This window comes from Ovis aries, chromosome 11 (genome assembly GCF_016772045.2).
Source record: "Ovis aries strain OAR_USU_Benz2616 breed Rambouillet chromosome 11, ARS-UI_Ramb_v3.0, whole genome shotgun sequence".
NCBI classification, from domain to species: Eukaryota; Metazoa; Chordata; class Mammalia; order Artiodactyla; family Bovidae; genus Ovis; species Ovis aries.
The window spans coordinates 19,106,506-19,131,486 of NC_056064.1; the positions used below are offsets into that span (position 1 = coordinate 19,106,506).

Below are 24,981 nucleotides of genomic sequence, written 5' to 3' on the forward strand. Positions count from 1 at the left end.
CTAATTGCTGTTGTCGTCCCTCGACTTTTTTAAAAAAATTTTTAATTGGAGGCTAATTACTTTACAATATTGTGGTGGTTTTTGCCATGCATCCACATGAATCAGCCATGGGTGTACATGTGTTCCCCATCCTGACCCCCCCTCCCACCTGCTTCCTCATCCCATCCCTCGGGGTCATCCCAGTGCACCGGCCCTGAGCACCCTGTCTCATGCATCGAACCTGGACTGGCGATCTGTTTCACACATGGTAATATACACGTTTCAATGCTATTCTCTCAGGTCATCCCACCCTCGCCTTCTCGAGCAGAGTCCAAAAGTCTGTTCTTTACATCTGTGTAAAGAGCCCGCGTGGGACTCAGGGAGGGGCCGCTGGGGAAGCACCTCTGCCCTGTGTCTCCGGGGGTAGTGGGAATGGGCCTCATGCTTGTATTTTTTTTTTTTTTCGTTTCCTCCAGACGTTTTGGCATTTCCACAGGCAGCACCGTTCGCCGATGGAGCGGACAGTTCCCGGTAGGCATCCTGCGCTTTCTCCTCCTTGGGGACTTGTTAGAGCTGGACCCACATCCCTGACCACCTCCTTCATCTACCTTTATTAATATTTTTGTAACATTTTATTTTATATTGGAGTATGGGCGATGGACAGTGTTGTGATAGTTTCAGGTGGACAGCAGTGGGACTCAGCCATACGTATTCCGTGTATCCACTCTCCCCTCGCCCCAATCTCCCCTCCCATCCAGGCTGCCACATAACCCTGAGCAGAGTTCCCTGAGCTCTATAGCAGGACCGTGTTCTGCCTCCACATTTAAATCTCTGACCCTCTAATTTCAGACCTTACCATGGACCTGGGCAGTCAGATGGAGCACTCCCTGGGCTAATTCTCCCTGTGATCCAGTGAACTCAGCCACAGGGTTTTATTTGCCTCCTATCACGGCAGTCAGCATTGGGTGGGGCTGCCTGTGCAACAGGAGCTGTCTAGAGACCCAGGAGGGCTGGGCAAAGGGCGCCCAGCCTTAGAGAACCCTAATAATACAGCTCCTGTTCATGACGCTCCTTGGGCGTCAAGGAGCCCTTTCTCGGTCAGGCCACGCCGAGCGCTTGACTCACCTTGCTTTGTAGAGTTGTCAGCCAGGTGTAAAGTAGGTGTCATCCTTGACATCCAGATGAGGGGATCAGCTCAGAGAGGTTAAGAAGCTGCATTAAGTCACACAGCTTAGGGAGTAACGGAAGCAGTCAAGTAGAATTCCAAATCCTGTGCCTGCGCTCGGAACCCCATACTAGTTGTTAGATTTGAAAGGTCGCTGATGGTCACTGTCCACCCCTCAGCCCCCACCACCCTCAAGTTCAGCCTGGGGAAGGCCAAGGCCAGAGAAGGGAAGTGGGGTCTGGCCTTCGGCCTGCTGTGTGTTTCCACAGCATCCAGACTGACTTCCCCGTGGCCAAGTGGGTCAAAGGAAGGGGCCAGGCCTGGCATCCCTTTCTCAGACCTCACATGGGGAGTCCCCTGCCCAGCTGGAAGCTGAGTGGCCCAGCCTTGGGATCTCCTTGACAAACTCTGCTTTACTCTTAGGCTTGACGACCAGCCCAAAGCAGATGTGTCGGAAGATCAGGAAGTGGAGGTGAGTGATGGCGACACGCAAGCCGTAGACGGAGCATCTCTTTCCTCCTCCCTGGCTCAGTGCGTGGAGGTGTCTGGGAGCGTGTGGGCACCCGGCTCTGGTGGGGGCTATCCCAGGTGCCCACCTGCTGCACCAGACGCGGGCAGTGTGCAAGGCAGCGAGAGCAGTGAGGGGTGCCACGAAGCAAGCTTCCTTTTGCTTTTCTGTTTTTTGAGGCTAAAGTAAGCTCTTCATTCCTGTGGTTTCCACCTCCAGCCAAGAGGCCTGGGCCCCAGCCCAGGAGACTCTCCCTTAGGCAGTCTGGGGTGGGGCCAGGTAGTTGGATGTTCCTGGGTGATTTTGATTGTAGCTGGGGCCAAGGACTGCTGCCTTGACCCTTGAACCAGTGTCAGCCGAGCCTGGCAAGTGTGCTGGCTTATGGAGCCTCAGCAGACTGATTTACTCTTGCCCAGAGGAGTCACGGGCTTCCCGGGTGGTGCTAGTGGTAAAGACTCCACCTGCCAAAGCAGGAGATGCAAGAGACATGGGTTTGATCCTGGGTCGGGAAGATCCTGTGGAGTAGAAAATGCCTGGAAAATTCCATGGGCAGAGGAGCCTAGCGGGCCCCAGCCCATGGGGTCCCAAAGAGTCGGACAAGACTGTGCAACTAAGCACAACACGGCACACAGAGGAGAGTCTCAAACTCTGTGTTTAAACAAAAGCATAGGACTTTGCTGGTTTTCCAGTGGCTAAGACTCTGCACTCCCAATTCAGGGGGCCCAGGGTTGATCTCTGGTCAAGGGATTAGATCCCACATGCTGCAACGAAGACCTGGTGCAGGCAAATAAACAAAGTGAATTAATATTCTTTAAAAAATAAAAGCATATCCAGAAAGGGTGTTAGTGTTCTTCCCCAGCGATTCGGTATTGCTCCTAGGAGCAATGTCTTGGAACACTGGCGGGAAGAAGGGCCACGCTCCATAGTTGTGGATTAGGACGTTGAGACCGTGTGGTGCTGAGTGACCCGTCCATGAAGACTGCATAGAGCTGTGACTAGAGCCCAGGCCTCCTGACCCCAAGGCCCTCTGCTCCCCGACCTGGTGGAGGTCTTGGGGGAGGGAAGTCACCTGCCCCCAGGCCTGCCGCCCCTTCTATTCACTCCGCCGAGGAGCCTGAGGCTGGCAAGTCAGAGGCCGAAAACGACGAGGACGAGGTGGACAACCTGCCGACCTCCCGCCGGCCCTGGTGGGGCCCCATCTCGCGCAAGGCCAGCCAGACCAGTGTGTACCTGCAGGAGTGGGACATCCCCTTCGAGCAGGTGGAGCTGGGCGAGCCCATCGGGCAGGGCCGCTGGGGCCCGGTGCACCGTGGCCGCTGGCACGGCGAGGTGGCCATCCGCCTGCTGGAGATGGACGGCCACAACCAGGACCACCTGAAGCTGTTCAAGAAAGAGGTATGAGCTACTGGCAGATGCGGCACGAGAATGTGGTACTCTTGATGGGGGCCTGCATTTACATGCCCCACCAGGCCATCATCACCAGGTAACCTGGCCCCGTCCTCCCGGGGGTGGCCTCCGCCCCCTCCCCTTTCCCTGGGGGCCTGGTTATCTGTATGCTCCTGGAGGGCGTTTTCATGTAGAGTACAAAGAAAAAAACCTGGGGCTTCCCTGGCTGTCCAGGGGTTAGCACTTCGCCTCCCAGTGCAGCAGGTGCGAGTTCCATACCTGGTCCGGCACTAAGATCCCACATGCCTCAGGGCCAAAAAGACAAAGCCTGTTATATAGAGTGAAGTAAGTCAGAAAGAGAAAACCAGATATTGTCTATTAATGCATATCTATGGGATCAAGAAAAATGGTCCTGAGAACACTGGAGTGGGTTGCCATTTCCTTCTCCAATGCATGAAAGTGAAAAGAGAAAGTGAAGTCACTCAGTCGTGTCCATCTCTTAGCGACCCCGTGGACTGCAGCCTACCAGGCTCCTCTGTCCATGGCATTTTCCAGGCAGGAATACTGGAGTTGGGTGCCATCGCCTTCTCCGGACATACATACACTGCCATATGTAAAATCGATAGCTAATGGGAAGTTGCTGTACAATACAGGGAGGTCAGCCGGATGCTCTGTGACAACCTAGAGGGAAGAGATGGAGTGGGGGTAGGAGGCAGGCTCGAGAAGGAGGGGGCGTATGCATACTTACGGCTGATGCACGTTGTTGTATGGCAGAAACCAACACAACATTGTAAAGCAGCGACCCTCCAATTAAACATAAATTTTAAGATACTGAAGCTATATTGTAGCAAATTCAATAAAGGCTTTAAAAATGGTCCACATTTTATTTTTTTTAATCGTTATTTTTACTTTATTTTGCTTTACAATATTGTATTGGTTTTGACATACATTGACATGAATCCGCCACGGGTGTACATGAGTTCCCAATCCTGAACCCCCCTCCCAACCCCCACCCCATATCGTCTCTCTGGATCTTCCCCGTGCACCAGCCCCAAGCATCCTGTATCCTGCATTGATCATAGACTGGCGATTCGTTTCTTACATAATAGTATACATGTTTCAATGCCATTCTCCCACATCATCCCACCCTCTCCCTCTCCCACAGAGTCCAAAAGTCTGTTCTATACATCGATGTCTCTTTTGCTGTCTCACATACAGGATTATCATTACCATCTTTCTAAATTCCATATATATGTGTTAGTATACTGTATTGGTGTTTTTCTTTCTGGCTTACTTCACTCTGTATAATAGGCTCCAGTTTCATCCACCTCATTAGAACTGATTCAAATGTATTCTTTTTAATGGCTGAGTAATACTCCATTGTGTACATGCTGCTACTGCTAAGTCACTGCAGTTGTGTCCGCCTCTGTGCGACCCCAGAGACGGCAGCCCACCAGGCTCCCCAGTCCCTGGGACTTTCCAGGAAAGAACACTGGAGTGGGTTGCCATTTCCTTCTCCAATGCATGAAAGTGAAAAGTGAAAGTGAAGTCACTCAGTCGTGTCCGATTCTTCGCGACCCCATGGACTGCAGCCTACCAGGCTCCTCCGCCCATGGGATTTTCCAGGCAAGAGCACTGGAGTGGGGTGCCATTGCCTTCTCCGGGGATGAGAAGCTAGTGAACTGCAATTAGATAGTGCCCTCTGCTCCCAATAACTAGAGAAAAGCCTTCGCAGCAACAAAGACCCAACACAGCCAAAAATAAAGAAAATAAATAAGTAAAACTATCAAAAAAAGAATAAATAAAACGATGTGTGTGATCCCTCATGGTGATATGTGTGATTGCCCAAAGTGATTCCTCGTGGTGTGTTGGGAGTCTAAGCATCCTTCAATAGGGATCGACTTAAGGTTCTTTCCCACATTTCCAAAAATCCAGAAACTTCTCAAAAATCAAAAGATTTTTCTTGTGCTAATGGGATACTCATGTGGTAGCAAAACTTGACACAGTCGTCATCTTTTAAACAACCCAATTTACCAAGAAGATTCATAAATGTTAATGCAATAAAAGGAAAGCATATATACCATATGATCCAGCAATTCCACTCCTGGATATATACCCAAAAGGACTGAAAGCAAGGTCTCAGAAATATTTACACAGCCAGACTCACAATAGCAATACTCCCCAGAGTTAAAAGCTGAAAGCAACCCAAGTGTCCATCAACAGTTGAACAGATGAACAAAATGGGATACAGACAGCCCATGGAATATTATGGAGCCCTAAAAAGGAAATTCTGCCACACGATGTAACATGGATGAACCTTGAGGACATCATGCCAAGTGAAATAAGCTAATCACAAAAAGACAAATACTGTATATTTCCACTTATACGAGGTTCCTAGAGGAGGCAAATTCATATAGTGGAATCGTAGGTACCAGGGGCTGAAGGAAGAAAGGGGAGTGAGTGTTCCATGGGGACAAGAGTTTCACTGTGGGAAGATGAAAAGTTCTGAAGATGGATGGCGGGGATGGTTACACAACAAGGTGAATGTACTTAACACCAATGAATTGGACACTTAAGAGTTAAGATGGTAAATTTATGGTATGTGCATTTTATTACAATTTTTTAATTAGAAAAAAAAGTGAAGTGTAATACCACATGGTACTGCCCCAGGCCTCACTGAGGTACTGTGTAATGAATGGTATGTACCCTCTATTATCTTTCTAAAATGTAGGAATTCTGATACCTATCTGGCCCCTAGAATTTCAGATTAGAGACTGTGCGGACTTATAGATGAGAAAAGATCAATGAAATATTGCCACAATGTGTCATTATAGGAAAAAAGCACAGTGTACCATGCTAGCCAAAGATGGGGTGATGAGAGAAGCAACAAAGGTTTTAACCACAATGCAGTGAGATGTATCAAATACATGTAAACCCATGAGTTCAGGGCAATCCTTAAAAGCTTTGTCATCAATAGAGGGTGCTAAGCGATCAACCCATGAAAACTAGTAAGAGGGAGAAGAATGAATCCTACTCTTCCTGCTGCTGCTGCTAAGTCGCTTCAGTCGTGTCCGACTCTGTGCGACCCCATAGACGGTAGCCCACTAGGCTCCTCTGTTCCTGGGATTTTCCAGGCAAGAGTACTGGAGTGGGTTGCCATTTCCTTCTCCAATGCATGAAAGTGAAAAGTGAAAGTGAAGTCGCTCAGTTGTGCCAGACTCTTAGCGACCCCATGGACTGCAGCCTACCAGGCTCCTCCGTCCATGGGATTTTCCAGGCAAGAGTACTGGAGTGGGTTGTCATTGCCTTCTGACCGAAATTATTCATACTTGGTCTTCCAGGAGTAGGTGAGAAACTTTTCTCTTTACGGAAGTAATCTGGCTAATAAATGAAGAAAGAGAGACTTCCCTTGGTGGCCCAGTGGCTAAGACATCATGCTCCTAATACAGGGGGCCAGAGTTCCATCCCTGATCAGGGAACTAGATCCCACATACTGCAATTAAGAGTTCACCCGCCATAATTAAATAGTACAGATGTCACAACTGAAAGAAAAAAAAAAGATCGCATACACCCAAAGAAAGTTTGAAAGGCCCTGTCTTTCTATATAAGACCTTTTCATCATTCCTTGTCTCCTTTTTGGACTGCAAGCTCCATAGATAGTATGGCACCAGAACCCAGGCCCATAGCTATAAGCAGAAACCACAGAATATCTGGATAGAGGGATCTAAAAGCATCAATCTGCTTGGAAGATGGAATGTTTTGAACCTATTTTCATAGCACTTTAGATTGAGAAATGCTAAATGATATAGACATTTACATTAAATGTATATATCTAAATGATGTAGACATTTTTTGTCTACATCAAAAAATGTAGGTTATTGATGGAGATGGAAGGTGTCTAAAGCCTCCTTGTCACCCCCATTATTTCAATATATCTTTGCCCAGCTAATTTACTATCTGAGAGAAACAACCAACAAAGGTCTGCATAGTCAAAGCTATGGTTTTTCCAGTAGTCATGTATGCATGAAACTCAAGTCCATTGAGTTGATGCCATCCAACAATCTCATCCTCTGTCACCCCTTCTCCTCCTGCCCTCAATCTTTCCCATTGTGTATATGTATCACAGCTTTCTTATCCATTCATCTGCTGATGGACATCTAGGTTGTTTCCATGTCCTGGCTATTATAAACAGTGTTGCGATAAACATTGGGGTACATGTGTCTCTTTCAATTCTGGTTTCCTCGGTGTGTATGCCCAGAAGTGGGATTGCTGGGTCATAAGGCAGTTCCATTTGCAATTTTTTAAGGAATCTCCACACTGTTCTCCAAAGTGGCTGTACTAGTTTGCATTCCCACCAACAGTGTAAGAGGGTTCCCTTTCCTCCACACCCTCTCCAGCATTTATTGCTTGTAGACTTTTGGATCGCAGCCATTCTGACTGGTGTGAAATGGTACCTCATTGTGGTTTTGATTTCCATTTCTCTGATAATGAGTGATGTTGAGCATCTTCTCATGTGTTTGTTAGCCATCCATATGTCTTCTTTGAAGAAATGTCTATTTAGATCTTTGGCCCATTTTTTGATTGGGTCATTTATTTTTCTGGAATTGAGCTGCATAAGTTGCTTGTTTATTTTTGAGATTAGTTGTTTGTCCGTTGCTTCATTTGCTATTATTTTCTCCCATTCAGAAGGCTGTCTTTTCAGCTTGCTTATAGTTTCCTTTGTTGTGCAGAAGCTTTTAATTTTAATTAGACCCCATTTGTTTATTTTTGCTTTTGTTTCCAGTATTCTGGAAGGTGGATCATAGAGGATCCTGCTGTGATTTATGTCGGAGTGTGTTTTGCCTATGTTCTCCTCTAGGAGTTTTATAGTTTCTGGTCTTACGTTTAGATCTTTAATCCATTTTGAGTTTATTTTTGTGTATGGTGTTAGAAAGTGATCTGGTTTCATTCTTTTACAAGTGGTTGACCAGTTTTCCCAGGACCACTTGTTAAAGAGATTGTCTTTCCTCCATTGTATATTCTTGCCTCCTTTGTCAAAGATAAGGTGTGCATAGGTGTGTGGATTAATCTCTGGGCTTTCTATTTTGTTCCATTGATCTATATTTCTGTCTTTGTGCCAGTACCATACTGTCTTGATGACTGTGGCTTTGTAGTAGAGCCTGAAGTCAGGCAGGTTGATTCCTCCAGTTCCATTCTTCTTTCTCAAGATTGCTTTGGCTATTTGAAGTTTTTTGTATTTCCATACAAATTGTGAAATTATTTGTTCTAGCTCTGTGAAACGGAGAAGGCAATGGCATCCCACTCCAGTACTCTTGCCTGGAAAATCCCATGGACAGAGGAACCTGGGAGGCTGTAGTCCATGGGGTCGCTAGGAGTTGGACACGACTGAGCGACTTCACTTTCACTTTTCACTTCCATGCATTGGGGAAGGCAATGGCAACCCACTCCAGTGTTCTTGCCTGGAGAATCCCGGGGATGGGGGAGCCTGGTGGGCTGCCATCTCTGGGGTCGCACAGAGTCGGACACGACTGAAGCGACTTAGCAGCAGCAGCAGCAGCTCTGTGAAAAATACCGCTGGTAGCTTGATAGGGATTGCATTGAATCTGTAGATTGCTTTGGGTAGTATACTCATTTTCACTCTATTGATTCTTCCGATCCATGAACATGGTATATTTCTCTATCTATTAGTGTCCTCTTTGATTTCTTTCATCAGTGTTTTATAGTTTTCGATATATAGGTCTTTAGTTTCTTTAGGTAGATATATTCCTAAGTATTTTATTCTTTTCGTTGCAATGGTGAATGGAATTGTTTCCTTAATTTCTTTTTCTTCTTTCTCATTATCAGTGTATAGGAATGCAAGGGATTTCTGTGTGTTGATTTTATATCCTGCAACTTTACTATATTCATTGATTAGCTCTAGTAATTTTCTGGTGGCATCTTTAGGGTTTTCTATGTAGAGGATCATGTCATCTGCAAACAGTGAGAGTTTTACTTCTTCTTTTCCGATATGGATTCCTTTTATTTCTTTTTCTGCTCTGATTGCTATGGCCAAAACTTCCAGAACTATGTTGAATAGTAGCAGTGAAAGTGGGCAAAAAATGATCCACATTTTTTAAAAAAAATCTTTAAAAAAAGAAGAAACCCAAAAATGGAGTCTAACTTCCCTATCATATAACCCCACTGACATTAATAAATAAGTTAATGAAAGGATACCTAAAGACAGAGAACATTCAAATGTTCCAGAAAAGTACGAAGTGAAAACCAGTCTCCTCCCACCCTACCTGGGTGCTTCTGTAAACAAAGGTGGGTACTGTAAACAGTTCCTTATCATGCCTTCCATTTGAATCAGGGAGTTTGTATACACTCATGTTTTTAAGGGCTTCTCCAGTGGTGCTAGTTGTAAAGAGTCCAGCTGCCAATGCAGGAGGTGCTCAGCGTCCCTCAGACCCCAGCCTCGGTGCTGTCCATCATTCAGCCTTCCATCTCTCTCTCATCTACCCCGTCCCAAGAGAGGTCTGAGTCTGCTTAAAGGGAATGTGGCACTAGTGGTAAAGATCCTGCCTGCCAATGCAGGAGACATGAGACGTGGGTTCAGTTCCTGGGTCAGGAAGATCCCTGGGAGGAGGAAACGGCAGCCCACTCCAGTATTCTTGCCTGGAGATTCCCATGGACAGAGGAGCCTGGCGGACTACAGTCCACAGGGTCAAAAAGAGTCAGACACGACTGAAGCTACTTAGCACATATAGTAAAAGAATAAAAGAACACTAACAAAACATTTAATGCAGCTGAGAGGGCTGGGACATGAAACAGTAACCATCAACTCCAGACCCTGAGGGTCGAGGAATCCTATCTCGTTGGAGACAGTTCCTAAAAACTAGCCCTTCCCTCAGATGGCTTAAGTCAGCTTCTCCCTGGAGCAGCAGCAAAGCCACCCATTTTCTCTAGGTCCTTTCTCACTCCAGGTTTTGCTTTAAATATTTATGTATTTATTTGGCTTTGCCTGGTCTTAGTTGCAGCTCATGGGATCTTTTATTGTGGTATGCTGGCTTAGTTGCTTCATGGCCTGTGGGATATTAGTTCTCTGATCAGGGATCGAACCTGAGTCCCCTGCATTGCAAGGCAGATTCTTAACCACTGAAGTCCCTCACCCCAGGTTTCAGGAGTCAGTACAGGTAGGGACTCCAATATCCAAGCCCCTTATCTAATATAATCACTCTGATACCACTGATGGCCGCCCCCCCCCCCCCCCCCCACCCCTGCTCCACTGCACATTCTGCCTTGTCATAAAACACCCCGTGATCAGAAAACTGCACGATCATGAAGGTCATTATGGAGATCCCAGAGCCCTGATGCTGCCTGGTTATAGCCTGAAAAGGCCAGGTTCTTTCCTGGTTGACTTTGAGTGGGCGAGTTCCTGCCTCAAACCACCAGAGCAGGTGGACTGCTCTGAATGTGGGGCTCAGCTGGTAAAAAATCTGCCCACAATGTGGGAGACCTGAGTTCGATCCCTGGGTTGGGAACATCCCCTGGAGAAGGGAAAGGCTACCCACGCCAGTATCCTGGCTTGGAGAATTCCATGGACTGTATATCTTAAAGAGTTGGACACAACTGAGCAATCTTTAAACTTAGTGAACTATTTCCTGTTCTCTGGTGGGTGGGCTAGAGGTTTCAGGGGACGTGTGTTCTTGCCCATTCAGGCTGGGCCCCTGCAGCAATGAGCATCAAGGGGACTTTTCCTTGTGGTCCAGTGGTTAAGATGCAGCGCTTCCATGATGGGGCAGGGTTCAATCCCTGGTCCCCATGTGCCATGAAGTGCAACCAAAATGAAACAAAGAAGGAATGGCATCAGGTTGGTCAAGAAGGATTCTGGCACCCACAGTCCAGGGCATGGAGCCGGTGGATACAACTCTCCCTGGCTCCACAAGGGCTGAGGCCAGGCTGCACAGGCCCCAGATCTCTGCCTAACTCTCTGCTCTTCACAGCTTCTGCAAGGGACGGACGTTGCATTCGTTTGTGAGGGACCCCAAGACATCTCTGGACATCAACAAGACCAGGCAGATCACCCAGGAGATCATTTAGGTAAAGGTTCCAAAACTCCTAGCTGTCCCCCAATCTGTCTGCTGGGGTCAGGCTGGTGGTGGTGGCTGTTCTGTCTCTCCCTTTAGCTTGGGTGCCTCATGGATGGGACCTCCATCTCATTTCCTCTTTCTTTGTCTTGTCTGCTGGGAACTGAACACACTGGAGAAATGCAGTGGGCTATAAAGACAGATGGCCTGAGTTTGAATCTTGGTGATACCAGCTATTTGACTTCGGGCAGGTCAATTAGCTTCTCTGAGCCTCAGCCTTCTCCCCTGTAAAATGCGGTTGCCTGCGTCACCTCCCTCATTGGATTGGTGCAAAGGTAAACTGTGATAATCCATGGAGAGAGCATTGAGGCCCGGGCCACTAGTGCTTGGTGAGAGTCTGTTAGAATTGATTAAGTTTGGGGCAGGTGTTCTGCCTTCAAGTTTCTGAATCTAAGTTTCATGTAGACAGGCCCTCAGGCTCAACTTGGGCAGCCTTTTTTCTTTTGCTTCCATCTTTTCCAAGTAATTAAACAAAAGTGAAAGAAACGCTTATTTGTTTCTTAATTTAGCAGCAGACAGGGTCTGAGAAAAACTCCATCAGGGCTGGATGAGCTTCCTCTTCCTGGTTCTTGCTTTTGCAGAAAAGCTTTCTCTTACCAGCTCCCACCAAGTTTTTGTCCCTGTCCTGTCTTCAGTTTTGCTTCTTTTCTTTTTTCTCCCTCCCTCCTTCCATCCATCATGTGTGCACATCATTGGAAAGGAAAAGATGGAAATCTCTGATATTTAGGAACACCAAGATTTCTCCGCGACATTTCCACGTAGCAAAACGAACACATGGGCTTCCCTGATGGCTCAGTGGTAAAGAATCCACCTGCCAATGCAGGAAATGCAGGTTCAGTCCTTGAATCGGGAAGATCCCCTGGAGAAGGAAACAGCAACCCACTCCAGTATTCTTGCCTGGGAAATCCCATGGACAGAGGAGCCTAGTGGGCGACAGTCCATGGGATCAAAAATAAAGTCACACACAAAAAGAGATACACAGCTTAGCGACTACACAACCACAAATGAACGCATTAAACTTTTGCAGCCCCCCAAACCAAAATGTCACATGTACGCCTTCACCTGTAGTCTGTCTCATCACAGAGAAGTTGGGGGGAGCTGCAGTGTTATACCTACTCTGTGATATCCCCAAATCTGCTGGGCCCTGCTCCCCCAAACTGTTGTGTCTCCTTATTGTCAGGACACTGGGGGAGTCTGGGTGCTGAGTTAGGCTGAATGAGTCATCTGGAAGATTCCAGGGTAGAAGTTGCTCAAAGGTTTTGGGGCTGCAGAGCCAGAAGCAAGCTCTCTGCTGGCTCATTTATTTTCCCCATCCCCCTCCTTCTGGGAACTTCTAAGCCACTTCCTTTTGTATGCATCTCTGGTACTTTGAGGCTAAAATAGAATAATGGGGTCTTGACCTTTGGTTCGGAAAAGGCAATGGCAACCCATTCCAGTACTCTTGCCTGGAAAGTCCCATGGACGGAGGAGCCTGGTGGGCTGCAGTCCACGGGGTCGCGAAGAGTCTAACACAACTGAACAACTTCACTTTCACGCATTGGAGAAGGAAATGGCACCCCACTCCAGTGTTCTTGCCTGGAGAATCCCAGGGACGGGGGAGCCTGGTGGGCTGCCATCCATGGGGTCACACAGAGTCGGACAAGACTGAAGTGACTTAGCAGCAGCCGCAGCAGCAGACCTTTGGTTAGAGGGTTTGGGGGGCCACTCCTGGAGTGCTGTGAAATTATAGGAAGGGAGGAGAGTTTGTGCTCCAGACCCGGGCACTTTCTATCTTGTCTCTGGCTGTTTGAGGCTGTGGCACTTGTTTTATTAACAAGGCTCAGAGAGGTGCAGCCACTTGTCCTCAGTCACACAGCTGGTCCCTGTTCAACCCAAGGTGTGGTCTTTGGCTCTCCTTGGTCGCTGGGGACGCAGTGTGCCTTGGTTTGGTTTGGGAAGTGGGCAGATATTTTAAGGGGGATCGTCTTGCATTCAGGATGGAGCTTCGGGAGAGAGTAAGTCACTCTTTTTGAAACCTCCCTGCTTCCATGGTGGGATGACAGCTCTCAGTAGGCCTGAGGGAAGTGGCCACAGTGAACCCCGCACCCTCCCATCTCTTACAGAAGAGCATCTGCCTGAGTACATTCCTCTCGGATGCGCTCCAGCCCCACTTGGTCCAAGCTCTGGGCTCGGCTGAGTTCTGTCTGCTTCTGCCTCGCAGCTCGTTCCCTCTCTTTCCTCAGTGGGACTTGCTGACCTCTCCCCTCCTCACCCCGAGACACCTGTGAAGGCAGGGAGATTTTTCACATGTGACGCACCCTTGATGTGGGAGGGAGGGAGGTGGGCTTGCATGTGCCTCTTTCTGACTTGGCAAGGATGCCCACTTCAGTCGTGGCGTCATGTACCCCTCTTCCTGTTCCCAAGCACATCAGGGTACCCGGGAGTCCTCGGTTTGACCTCAGATGAGAGCATGCCTGCATCAGGTCACCCACGTCCCGTGTGCCTGGCCAGTCAGCGTTCGGTGCAAATAGGGCATTGGTTAGAAATCACCCAGCCCTGAGCTGGCACTCGGCAGATGAGGAAACTGAGGCTCAGAAGTCAAGTCCAAGGCCACACAGTGAATTGGAATCATCTGAGCTGGATTTCAGTCTTAGTCCAGGACTTCTACAGCAGCACAGGCAGTGGGGTCACCTGAGCTCAGGGACACCCCCTGTGGGAATTCCACTCTGTTCCCCTCTCCCAGCCCAAGCCTTTGCTCAGCCTGAGAGGCGAGGCTAGCTGTGCAAAGCCTGATGAGACCTTAAATCCTTGGGTCTTTTGTGACAGTATCCTCACATGTGTGCCCTCCACCCCTGTCCCTGTGTTGGTCAGGGTGGGTCTAATTGAGACGGTCCCATGCAGATGAATCAAGAAACGCTAGGGGTCTTGGAGGGTCAGAGTGAGGGCCCCATGCCATAATCTCTTGGGGGATCCTTTCCTCATGGGTGGGCTCTTCCTGCCCTGGCCTGTCACTGTCATTTCCTGAGCACCTTCATGTGCTAGGCCCAGGCTGGGCATTCCTGTCACTCCTCAGAGGACCTTGGCCGTGGGCGCCTACCCCACTGAGGTTGAATGGTTGTACCAGGATCTCTGCCCAGAGCCAGCAGTGTCTCAGACTTCTCACCACACTGGGAGCTCAGGGCCCCAGGTGGACTCAGGGTGGTCCCAGAAGTCTGGCAGGTGAGGAAGGTGGGCTGAGGGTCCGGGGTCCTCAGGTTGGGCTCCGGGCATCATGGCAGCAGGTGCCCCCTACCCCCCCGCCCCACTCCCTGCTAGTGAGAGCTGAGCAGAGCTGTCCAGGAGCTCACGCCGTGTGGGTGGGTGGTCTCCACAGGACTGTTTGGTATGAGCTGCAAGCCAGGGACTGGCCCTTGAAGAACCAAGCTGCAGAGGCCCTGATCTGGCAGATTGGAAGCGGAGAGGGCATGAAGCGAGTCCTGGCCTCCGTCAGCCTGGGGAAGGAAGTTACCGTGAGTAGCTGCCCTGCGCTGGGAGAGGGCAGTGGGGCTAGAGGGCCGGCGCCTGGCTGCCCTTCCTTCACCCACCTGAGAAGCGGAACCGGGAAGTGGATGCATGTCAGGCTGGCCTCCGTGCTGCTGGCTAGGAGGCCTGTGTGCTTCCCAGGTGGCGGGTGGTAAAGAATCCACCTGCCAATGCATGAGACGCAGGAGATATGGGTTTGATCTGTAGGTTGGGAAGATCCCCTGGAGTAGGAAATGGCAACCCAGTCAAGTATTCTTACCTGGAAGATCCCATGGACGGAGGAGCCTGGAGGGCATGGGGTCACAAAGAATTGGACATGACTGTGTACAAACACACACACACACACACACACACACACACGAAGCCTGTATCCTTCACTACCCCACTGCTAACTTTTAAAAAACAATTGTCTTAAAAAAATAGAAAGGAAATAAAGCTCAAGGTTTTCTTGAATTATGAGAAAGATAATAAAGCCTGTACGTTACTTATTAGAAAGATAATAACAAATTTCACTCCCTAAAGTACAAACAGTGGGGTTGTGGTAGTGTCAGGTCTTTCTCCTTCATGTCTTTCTCGAGTGTTCGAGAACCCCAGCAAATTGTTTTCAAGAGGCCAAATCATCACAGGTTTGCTGCCCTCGCGTGACTGATGGTTTGTTTCTCTGCATCACCCTGTGTGAGTTCACCCCGCCTGGCACCGTGATACGTGCAGGAGTCCAGGGGTGGTGTTCTCAGTGTTAGCCATGCGCTCATGAGTCAGGTGGGCCTGGAGCAGACAGATGCCAGGGGGTGTTGATAAGGAGCTCCAGGGGGTTCCTGGGCAGCACGGCAGTGGAGGCCTCTGGGGGGACCACCCAGCACTTGTCCAGGTGAAGTGCTACCTAGGCGGTGAGTGTCACGCCTGCCCTGTCGTGTGAGCACCTTCTGCCTGGTCGTGTGTGCAGGCCTGTCTTCTACAGGAGCAGTGTAGATGAGTGGATCTGGAGAGCAGGCGGCAGGAGAAGGGCTTTGCCGTCACTTGGGGTGGGCAAGACAGCTGCTCTGCCGACTTCGCTGCCCTGCGCCCCGCCCGTCTTGTCACTCCCGCCTCCATGCCTGCAGTGCCCGGGCTCCCACCTCTGCAGCAGCCCCGCCCTGGGCACCTTCTGAGTATCTCACCCGTCAACATGCTGCTTTCTGCTTTCCATTCTAAACGTCTGTGATCTCTTGGCTCTGGACTGTCTTTTGGCTTTGTGACTGTTATCCCAGGGAGGTCAAGGAAGGAAGGAGGAGAGGCAGGCCCATGCTTTTCATTTTAACTGGAAGCCTGGGAGTGCTTCTGAAATTTCTTGGCTGTATTCCAGCCATGGCTGGTCACCTCAGTGTTGGCAGGAGGGTCAGGGAACCATCCGCTTGCAGGGATGGGAGGTGGTGCCTGGGAGCATCAAAGGGACCCTGGGCAGAGGGCCTCAGCTGCACCCCTCTTGTTCCCTGCCAGCTCTCATGCCCTATTGTGGCATCTGACATTGCAGGAGATCCTGTCCGCCTGCTGGGCCTTCGACCTGCAGGAGAGGCCCAGCTTCCCCCTGCTGATGGACATGCTGGAGAAGCTGCCCAAGCTGAACCGGCGGCTCTCGCACCCTGGGCACTTCTGGAAGTCTGCTGAGTAAGTAGCCCTCGGAGACAGACCTGCAGCCAGGTGTTGGGGATGGGGCACCATCTACTCCATCTGCCCGAGACATCTACCTACAGAACCCCTAGAGCTGGTTAGCCAGAGAGGACTCACTCCCTTGCCCAAGGGGTACTGGGATTCTGTTCACCACATTTTTAAAAACTTTTTATGTTAGAGTACAGCCAGTTAACAATGCTGTGAGAGCTTCAGGTGCATAGCAGAGCGACTCAGCCATGCATATACTGTATCCATTCTCCCCCCAAACTCCTCTCCCATCCAGGCTGCCACATAACATTGAGCTGAATTCCCTGTGCTATACAGTAGATCCTTATCAGTTATCCATTTTAAAAATAGCAGTGCATACATGTCCATCCCAAACTCCCTAAATCCCCCTCCACTATCCTTCCCCCAGCAACCATAAGTTCATTCTCTAAGTCTGCTGTTCACCGCATTTATTTTGGAGCCTCTTCTACAGGCTGGTGTCTCCCGTCCTCCTCTGTGAAAACCTCCATATCACTGTTATCAGCTCAGTGCTAAAGCTTGGCCCAGGCTAAGGCCCCAGCAAGAAGTTTCTGCCTGGGAAAGGGCAAAACAGAGCTTCACCAAAACCAGCAGAGTGGCTGTTGGTTAAAATGGCAGTCTCCCGACAGAGCTTTCAGCCCCCTGAGCAGGTTACTGGGGCTGCATCTCTGGGGTTTAAGTGCCGCTTAGACACTGGAGGCCCACCCTCCTTCTGTGTAATCCTGATCTTTGGCAGCCTCAGTGCCAGGGTGGTCTCCACTCCTCTCTTCTGAGTTCTGCCTCCTTCCCTTTTTCCTTCGTCCCTCTGGCTCTCTCTGCCAGATCCCTCATAAACAGACGTCTGCCCTGCCTCTGCAAGAATCTGGGGAAGTCCTTCCTTGTTCCGGCCTCAGCTCCACAGTGGAACAAAGTGGAGGGGTGGGCAGACATGGCCTAAACATGGGAAATAGTTCAGCTTTGCAGGCCGAGAGGGAAACTCGAGTGACAGCTCTTGTCAGTGGGGTTTGCAGTGCACCCAGCAGTGTGCAAAGCAGTGACACAACTGCATGCAGTCTGTGTCATAGCAACTCAGCTCTGCTGTCTGGTGTGCGGGCAGTCACAGACCTGTAAGCCACGGGCTGACTGGTGCTAGTAAAGCAGTGCTTACGAATGCTGAAACTTGAATTTCCTATTATTTTAGGCCATGAAATTGTCTTCTTTTGATTCCCTCCCCCGCAAACAATTTAGGAAGGTGAAGAAAAGAAACAAACATTCTTGGTTTGTGGCCTGCACAGAAACAAGTGGGAGGTCACATGTGGCTGGACGCTTGGGCAAGATTCATGGCTTTGAACTTTGTTTTAAGTGAAAGGCGCTTTCTAGAAGTGATATCTGCCACAGCCCCAGAACATGAAGACAGAACAGATACAGTGGGGCTTCCCTCTCTCTCTTTTTAAAATATTTGTTTGGCTGCAGTGGCATCACCGACTCAATGGACATGAGTTTGAGCAAACTCTGGGAGATACTGAAGGACAGGGAAGCCTGGTGTGTCATAAAGTCTCAGACACAGCTATGCTGCTGGACAACAGTGGGTCTAAGCTGCGCCATGTGAGATCTGGTTCCCTGCCCAGGGATCAAACCCAGACCCCCTTCACTGGGAGCTGGGTGTCCTAGCCACTGGACCACAAGGGAAGTCCCAAGTGGTGCCTCACTTGATGGGAGTTGGAGGGAGGGCAAGAGCATAGCCCCCCGAACATCTGTACCCAGATCTCACACCGGCCCATGAGTGTGGTGGTGTCAGTACCTCCGTCTTCCAGAATGAGCTAGACATGGTCTCCGTCACACCCTTTTGTTTACTGTTTCAAATTTTTTACAACTCTAAAATGATCACATTTTTGTGGCCTGATTTGACAGACACTTAGTTTGCCAGGTCATTTTGAAAATACACCAAACCAAGCTTTGAGTTGAAGGGGAGGAGAGGCCCAGGCTGAACCTGTGAGGAGGACTTGTTGAAGAAATGTGGCAACTGAAGCCCGCTGTAGGGACGGGCTGAGGAATGATGATATGTGGTGAGGGAATACTGTACCTTATAATGGAGATTTGATTCAGTATTTTGCACTCAAGATGGGTCGGAGTCCAGTACAAATAGCGGGTGACAGGATGTAGCTGTCAGAGGCGTGGGCTTTTCCCAGAGATTGCTGGCAGCTGCACCACCCCTGAGGTCACATGCCAGGGCCGGGCCTCCACCAGCACAGAGCTGATGGTCTAGGTTAAAGACAAGCAGATGTGTGCTGTAAGCCCTCCGAGCAGGACGCTGTCTTCTCACCTCTGTATTCTCAGCTCCTAGCTCAGTCCCGGGGGTGTAGTAATCACTCAATAAATATTTGGTGGGTGAGGGGATGAAGGAGGGAATGATGACAACATGCTGAGTGCCAGGCAAAAACCCAGCCTCTGTGGGCACGCTGCCCTCACCCCCGGGAGCTTGAGGAAGGGTCTCCAGAAGAGGGCAGTCATGGGAGCTGGGTTTGGGTGGGAGCCTGGGGCTCTCCTGGTCTCATAAGAAGTTCAAGGATCTGGTCTGTCAGATGTTGGGAAGTTTTTTTGTATGCTTGAATTATGGTCACAGCAACTTTGAAAATTTTAATTTTGAATTATGTACATAGCTTGTGGATGAGTTACATGGAAAGGTTGTCAATAAAAGACTTTGAAGCATAAAGGTAAATTTGGCTCGTTTAGCAAACCAGGCCTTGATTTTCTCCTCCCCAAAAGAGAAGGCTGCACTGAGCGGGTGCTGACATTCAGGAGATGATTCCAGATTCCTGAAAGGCCCTGGAGCCCCACCTTCTCTTTCCACACGTGGGACACAGAGTTACAAATAGGGATGTTTCCCGCCCAAAGTGATCAGTTTTAGCCCCCACAGGGAGAGAATGCCAGCGTACCTCAACAAATCTGTATCAAAGCTTTCTGTTAATGATTTTTACTTCCACACACTCAAGCCTCTAATTCTCATTTTCTCTTTTCTTTTCCATCTATCTTGTTGCTTAATTTTTATTTTTGGGGGGGTGGTGGATGTGCTGGCCTGTCCTGTCATCTCCCCCTTCTCCTGCCATGCTGATTTCTGCGGGCCCCCCTCCACCCACCCACGCTGGGTGTCTATCTCCATCACCTGCTGGACTGTGTTCCTCCCACGCCTGGCAAAATGGTTGCGGGCACTCCCAGGTGCTGCCGGAGCCGCTACTACGGGAAAGGACGTTCCAGTCACCCTGACTTTAGGAACAACTGTCCAGTCCTGGAGGAATAGTGTGTCTTCTGCCGTTTCCCCGATCCTCGGCCTGTTTGCACTTAACCCTTTGCACATCCTGTCTCCGTTTCTGCATCCAGCTTCCCCTTCTTGGCGTGTGGTATTCCCATAAACAACAGTGATGCTCTGGCAGCTCACATGGCCACTGGCACGGGCCCTGCAGGCTGCTTCTGTCCCCAGGCTGAGAGCAGACTCACAGCATGTGGCAGGGCCTCTATCCACACAGCATGGCAGACAATGGCTTGTTCTAGGGAGGGCAAGAACTCAGATCGTTGGCCTGGGTCTCCAGAAGCCCCTCTGGCTGGATCTTAGAGAAGAAAATGCAGGGACCAGACAATAAACTCCAAGATGTCAGTTTCAATGAGGAGCGGTGGGCCTGCTGGTCGACCTCTATTCAGCATTCTGTGGCTGTGTCCCAGAGGAAAGCTTGGGGGAGGTTCTCTATGCCAGGCTCCCTTCCAAGCTTGCTCTGCTGCCAAGCATGGACTGGAGTGGGGATGTGCTTTCCTCTGTCTACAGGGAAAGAGGGGCCCCTACCCTGTGTCCTGGCCAGGCCTTAGCCATGGCCCCTGTCCCCTCCCCACGGTCTCAGGCTCTGACTCTGCTTTCTCCCCTCTTGTCTCTCCTCCTGTAGGTTGTAGGCCTGGCTGCCTTGCATGTTCGGGGCTTTCTTCCTCCTAATCCACGCTCGGCACTGCGACTTCTACTCCAGCTCAAACAGCGCTGCGGCCACTAACCCAGAGAATGCAATCCTGCCGCCCCAGCCTCTCTGCTGAGGCTTCTTTCTGCTTTGTTTGTTAAAACTGGCCCTCGCCCCGCCCTGTGGCCCCGTGTGTGCCTGAGTAACAGCTTTCCATGGAGGGTCTCCCTAACAGCGCCGCCCCCCCGCCCCACCAACCCAGAACCTCGTCCCTGGATGCAACTTCATCTCTCTGCAGCACTTCTGTGGGGGCAGTCCCACAGAAGTAGGGAGCTCCCTACTAACTCCCTACTAACAGCTCAACGAGAGAGATCCCCCCTCTCCCGCACCGCAACATACCCGCCCTTCGCAGGGTGTGTCCTCGGGACAGGGGGCGGGGTTTTGCTTGGCTCTTAACCCACGAGGATCTTGTCCAACAAGGAGTGGAATGATTTCAGAGCTGCCTGCGGTCCCCTCTAGGCGGGCTGCTGGTGTAACATCACAAGTTCTATTGCCATGAAAGACACCAGCTGGAAGGGGTGTGTCCTCGGCCACACAGACACCTGGGAAAGTCGTCCTGAAGCAAGGGGGTGGGGCCTGTCTCCAAACAACTGTGAGAAAGCTTCCGGTCCATCCCCCCGCCCCCACAGCATCACTCCCCTTGCACCTGCCCTGTGTAAACAGAAAGTACCAGACCCCAAGCCAGCATTGGGCAAGAGTGTGGCTGCCAGGTCATGCACGGGTCCTCCATGGCTTACCAAACGCAGATTCCTGACCCACCAAGACCTGAATCTGGGTGTCTGGAGGCAGAAGCTGAGAACCTGTATTTCAACCCGCTTCCCAGATGGCCCTGATGCCCCCCTACGTTTGAGGACCATTTCTAGAAGGAGCATGCAAATATCACTCTCAAGGCTGGGGCTGAGTTTCTCTTCCCTCCCAGTTCTACACGGAGCATGAGGTTTGAGAATGACCTGCCAATGAGAATTAGCCCACAGCAGTAACTGGGCACGCTGGGTGCCGGGGCTTTCGAGACAAACAAGCCACCGCCCTCCAGGAGGGAGCTGAGGCCTAGCACCTCTACCCCCCCATCCCCACCCCCGGCCAGGTGTGACCAGGAGCAGCTCTGCCAAGGCTGCTGGCCTTATCATCACTCCCACTGCTTGGTGCGGCCAGGTCCTCTATGGAGCTTCTGGAACTGGCCTGCTCATTAGCTAATGTTGCCCAAATTCTGATCAAAATCTGCAGGGCAGTAATTCTTGTTTTTGTTCCTCTTTCAGCATTAACAGCAGCAAAGTTGTACCCCGGTTTGAAAGGTTTGGCTTGGGCATCCTGGAGTCCAGTAATCCAAAGATGTAGCCAGCTGTGCAGTTTTTCTGATGACATATTTCTTTCTTAAATGTGTCTCTAAAACATCCGAACCACCACCACGACAAAAAAAGCAACGCTCTTCAAAATGCCAGCCACCCTCCTAAGTGCCGCAAACCAGGAGCATGAGGCCTTGGTTTAGACCGTTCATCTGCAAAAACACTTGGGTCCTGGAAATGGAGCTGTGCCTGCTGTTTCTTAAAATGACACCACCAACAACCAGACCTGTCCTGACAGGCGGCAGATGTTTACATGTATGTTCGTGTGGAGTTGGACTTGAGGTTGTACAATAGGTATTAATAAAAATAACGGTCTGTGCAGAGGTTGCTGGCACCGTGGGTCAGGATGGCAGAAGGGGCCCTCTCCTCTGGAGGCGCCCACACTGGACCAGAGGAAGAAAAGCATCATGACTGTGGCTGGTCTCCTGGCAGGACGGGCGGGGGTTGGGGGTGGCAAACACAGGGTTTGACCAGGCTTCTACTTTGGCCCTAAATCCTATCACCCCTCATCCTATCAAAGAGGTGTGGTCTCTTCCTCCTCTTGCAGGTGAGACCCTGACCGTGACCTTAAACTGGATTAACAGGGTCAGGAGTCTGCAGAGAGCTTGAGTTCACCTTTGACCCCTGTAATCCAGTCCATATCTGCTGGAAAAGCAGAGACAGATCAAATCCAGGTAACATCTGGACTGATCCAGTGGTTCCCAGCCAGGGTCTCTACTGCCTATGGAGCTGTTTGTTTCATGAAGCCCCCAGTGGGACACCTGGGAGATGGAATGAAAGGCTTTAACTATTTAGATACATCCCAGTCCTTAACTAACATTTGACCCACACAGCCCAGCAGCTGTGTATACCGTGAAAGCTTGATCCATGAAAAGAGGGAAGGTAGAAGGTGGGGGAAGAGGCAGGCAGGGTCTCTGAGCCCACTCTCCCAGTCACAGGGTGCCCTGGCCCTTTAGAAGCCCATCATCGATCTTGCCAAATTTCTGTCACTGCCCACCCCTGAATCCTGCTGAAACACCTTAGCCTGCCCCTGACTCCTCCGCTGCCCGTGTTCAGAGCTCTTAGATAAGGTGGGAGGTGTGTGCCCTGCCTTTCATTTAGACCCAGCTAGCAAGCCCCTCACCTTCAGAGTCCTCCCAAGCACCAAGGTTTGTGTCCATTGGAACCAGGTTTGGGAAAGTCCAGGATGTGAGAGGGTCCTGCCTGTCCTCATTAGAAGCTGACTCCTAAAGAGGAAAGTTCCAAATGCCAGAGAAGCCCTTCAGTGAAGGTTAGGGCGTATCAGGCTCCAAAGCCAAAAATGACCCATGGTGATGAAAGTGGAGAGGAGAGATTGTCTTCAGACCCAGAACCGATGTCCACATTTGGAGCCAAGACGAGAAGGCATGTGGCCCTCCCACCGGGTTTATGTACACCTGTCTAACCAGGCTCCGAACCTGGAGTCTGGCCAAATTGTCACGTGAAATGGGCCGCTTGGCCTGGGGAGTGTGGAGCGACCTTCCTGGCTCTGGGCTGAGCGTCCCTTGGCGGCCCTGCTGGGAGGGCACAGCCAAACAGCTGTGCTCGGTACCCGGGCCTCCGGGCCAACAGCACCTCAATCCTGCCTGTTGGGTGTGTGGGGAGGAAGATGGGGAGGCTGTAAACCAGCTAGACTTGGCTCTGGGGGTCTTTTGTCCTCTGTAGGACGCTGGCTTCTCCCCATCATCCCTTTGACCTCCAGGTCAGCCTCTCCCCTGATTTCTCCACTCCAGGTGGTATGTGACTCCGCCTCCTCTGGTCATCAGGCTCCTCCCCCCACATCAGCTCCTTCCCAGAGGTCACAGTTCATGCCTCTCACGATTCCCCTCCAAACCCTTGGACGAGCAGGTGGCCTGAGGGTTGGGACGGCAGCTGAGTGAATGGGACTCACTTCAGGCCCACGGACGGACAGTCTGGGTTTTTTTTCCCTTGAAGGTGTCACACTCTTGGGTCAGTTCAGGAAGCTTTCTTTGAGTGCCTACTGGGTGCAAGTGCTGGCGGCCCAGGAGGGGAGCAGTCACCGTGCCCGCGTTCAGGAAACTGATGATTTGCCAGGAACCCGGAGGGTGGGCGTGGGGGCCACCCCCTTCCTCTCCCGGGCCCTGGGATGCCTTCTTGCTCTCAGTCTGAGCCTCTGCCCTGCCTGTCATTGAAGAGAAGCAGCTGAGGAGCTCCCCAGGTGGTCCCCATCACCCTGTCTCTATTTAAGTGACTGTGAATTGAGGTTAGGAAGACACGCCTGCCCTTCCGTGTGCTCCCCCGTCTGCCTTGGAAACACATGAAGGATGGCAGATACTGTGAATTCAGCCCTCACAGCCAACTGTGAAAGGGATGGAGAAGCTGGGAGGCCTCCTGGACAAGATCTTGGGGGCTGCAGAGGTCCCCTGGGGTCTGAGAATGGAGCCCAAGTTTCAACCTTCAGCCCACGCCCCCCAACTCCACTCCCCAGCCTCACCTCCAAACGCCTGGGATCTGTTCCTGTTGCCTTTAAACACCAGAGCCACAACCCTTGGTCCCCATCCAACCCGAGGTCTTGAATCCTGAGTTCCCCACCAGTTGTGAGTGGCGTGTAGCCAAGATGACGTCTCCATACCAACCGCTATATCAAAGACGCGTACAGGGCCTGGAATCCCTCTGCCCTCTCACAGCATTTCTTCCTGTGATCACTGAGGGGCGTGGCGTGCCCTGTAAGCCCCTGGTGGGGGTAGTGGGGGTTGTCTGTGTTGCTTTGGGGGCCGGGTGGAGATATAAATGTGAAGCCAGTTAGGGAGCTTGTGCGATGCTGCAGTGTCAGCCAGGATTTCATCTGTGTGTGCAAACCCAGCATCTTCTGTGGCCACGAGGCACACACTTGCTTTTTGAATGTGATGTAAAATTTGTATATTAAAAGTTTTTATATTTTCTATCAACTGCATTTGTGTTCCAGAAATGTTATTAATTTAAATTAAAATGGTTAGTATTAATGGACGTGCACTATCTGTTTTTGTGGGTGTTTTTTTTTTTTTTTCTTTTTTGCCATTGGCAAGAACACTGTGCCAGGCCCAGCCTGGGTGTCTAGAGTCTGTGAATAAAATCGTACCAGGGTGTCTGGGCCTTGTGTCTGCTTGGGTCCATTCCAGATGAGTGGGGTAGAGGTGGGGGGCTGTCTTTTGGGTGGCATAGGAGAGCAGGACGGGAGAGGGTAGGGTGTTTGGCCCCCATCTGGGAGCTCCTTCCAGGGAAAGAAATTTTGCCTGGACCTTGGAGGCAGATATTTCTAAACAGATGGGAGTAGAGATAGAGCATCAAAGCCCATGATGTACAGAAG

The 24,981-nt window shown here is 50.6% G+C and overlaps 1 protein-coding gene across 1 annotated transcript; it reads left to right on the top strand.

The window, feature by feature from the left end:
- The first annotated feature begins 1,301 nt into the window (after positions 1-1,301).
- On the top strand, positions 1,302-24,650 carry LOC114117018 (kinase suppressor of Ras 1-like). The gene is made up of 8 exons (XM_060395087.1): positions 1,302-1,399; positions 1,568-1,782; positions 2,659-3,047; positions 11,021-11,163; positions 14,186-14,362; positions 14,517-14,652; positions 16,176-16,309; positions 21,570-24,650. The coding sequence occupies exons 1-8, from the start codon at positions 1,302-1,304 to the stop codon at positions 21,646-21,648; spliced, it is 1,371 nt and encodes a 456-aa protein (XP_060251070.1). The 3' UTR covers positions 21,649-24,650.
- Positions 24,651-24,981: the final 331 nt, after the last annotated feature.

Excerpts from the sequence above, each read along its gene's own strand:
- LOC114117018 (XM_060395087.1), top strand. The coding sequence starts at position 1,302 with ATGGTCACTGTCCACCCCTCAGCCCCCACCACCCTCAAGTTCAGCCTG. Across the intron at positions 3,048-11,020 it reads TGAAGCTGTTCAAGAAAGAG|CTTCTGCAAGGGACGGACGT; the intron begins GTATGAGCTACT and ends TGCTCTTCACAG. Across the intron at positions 14,653-16,175 it reads GCCTGGGGAAGGAAGTTACC|GAGATCCTGTCCGCCTGCTG; the intron begins GTGAGTAGCTGC and ends CTGACATTGCAG.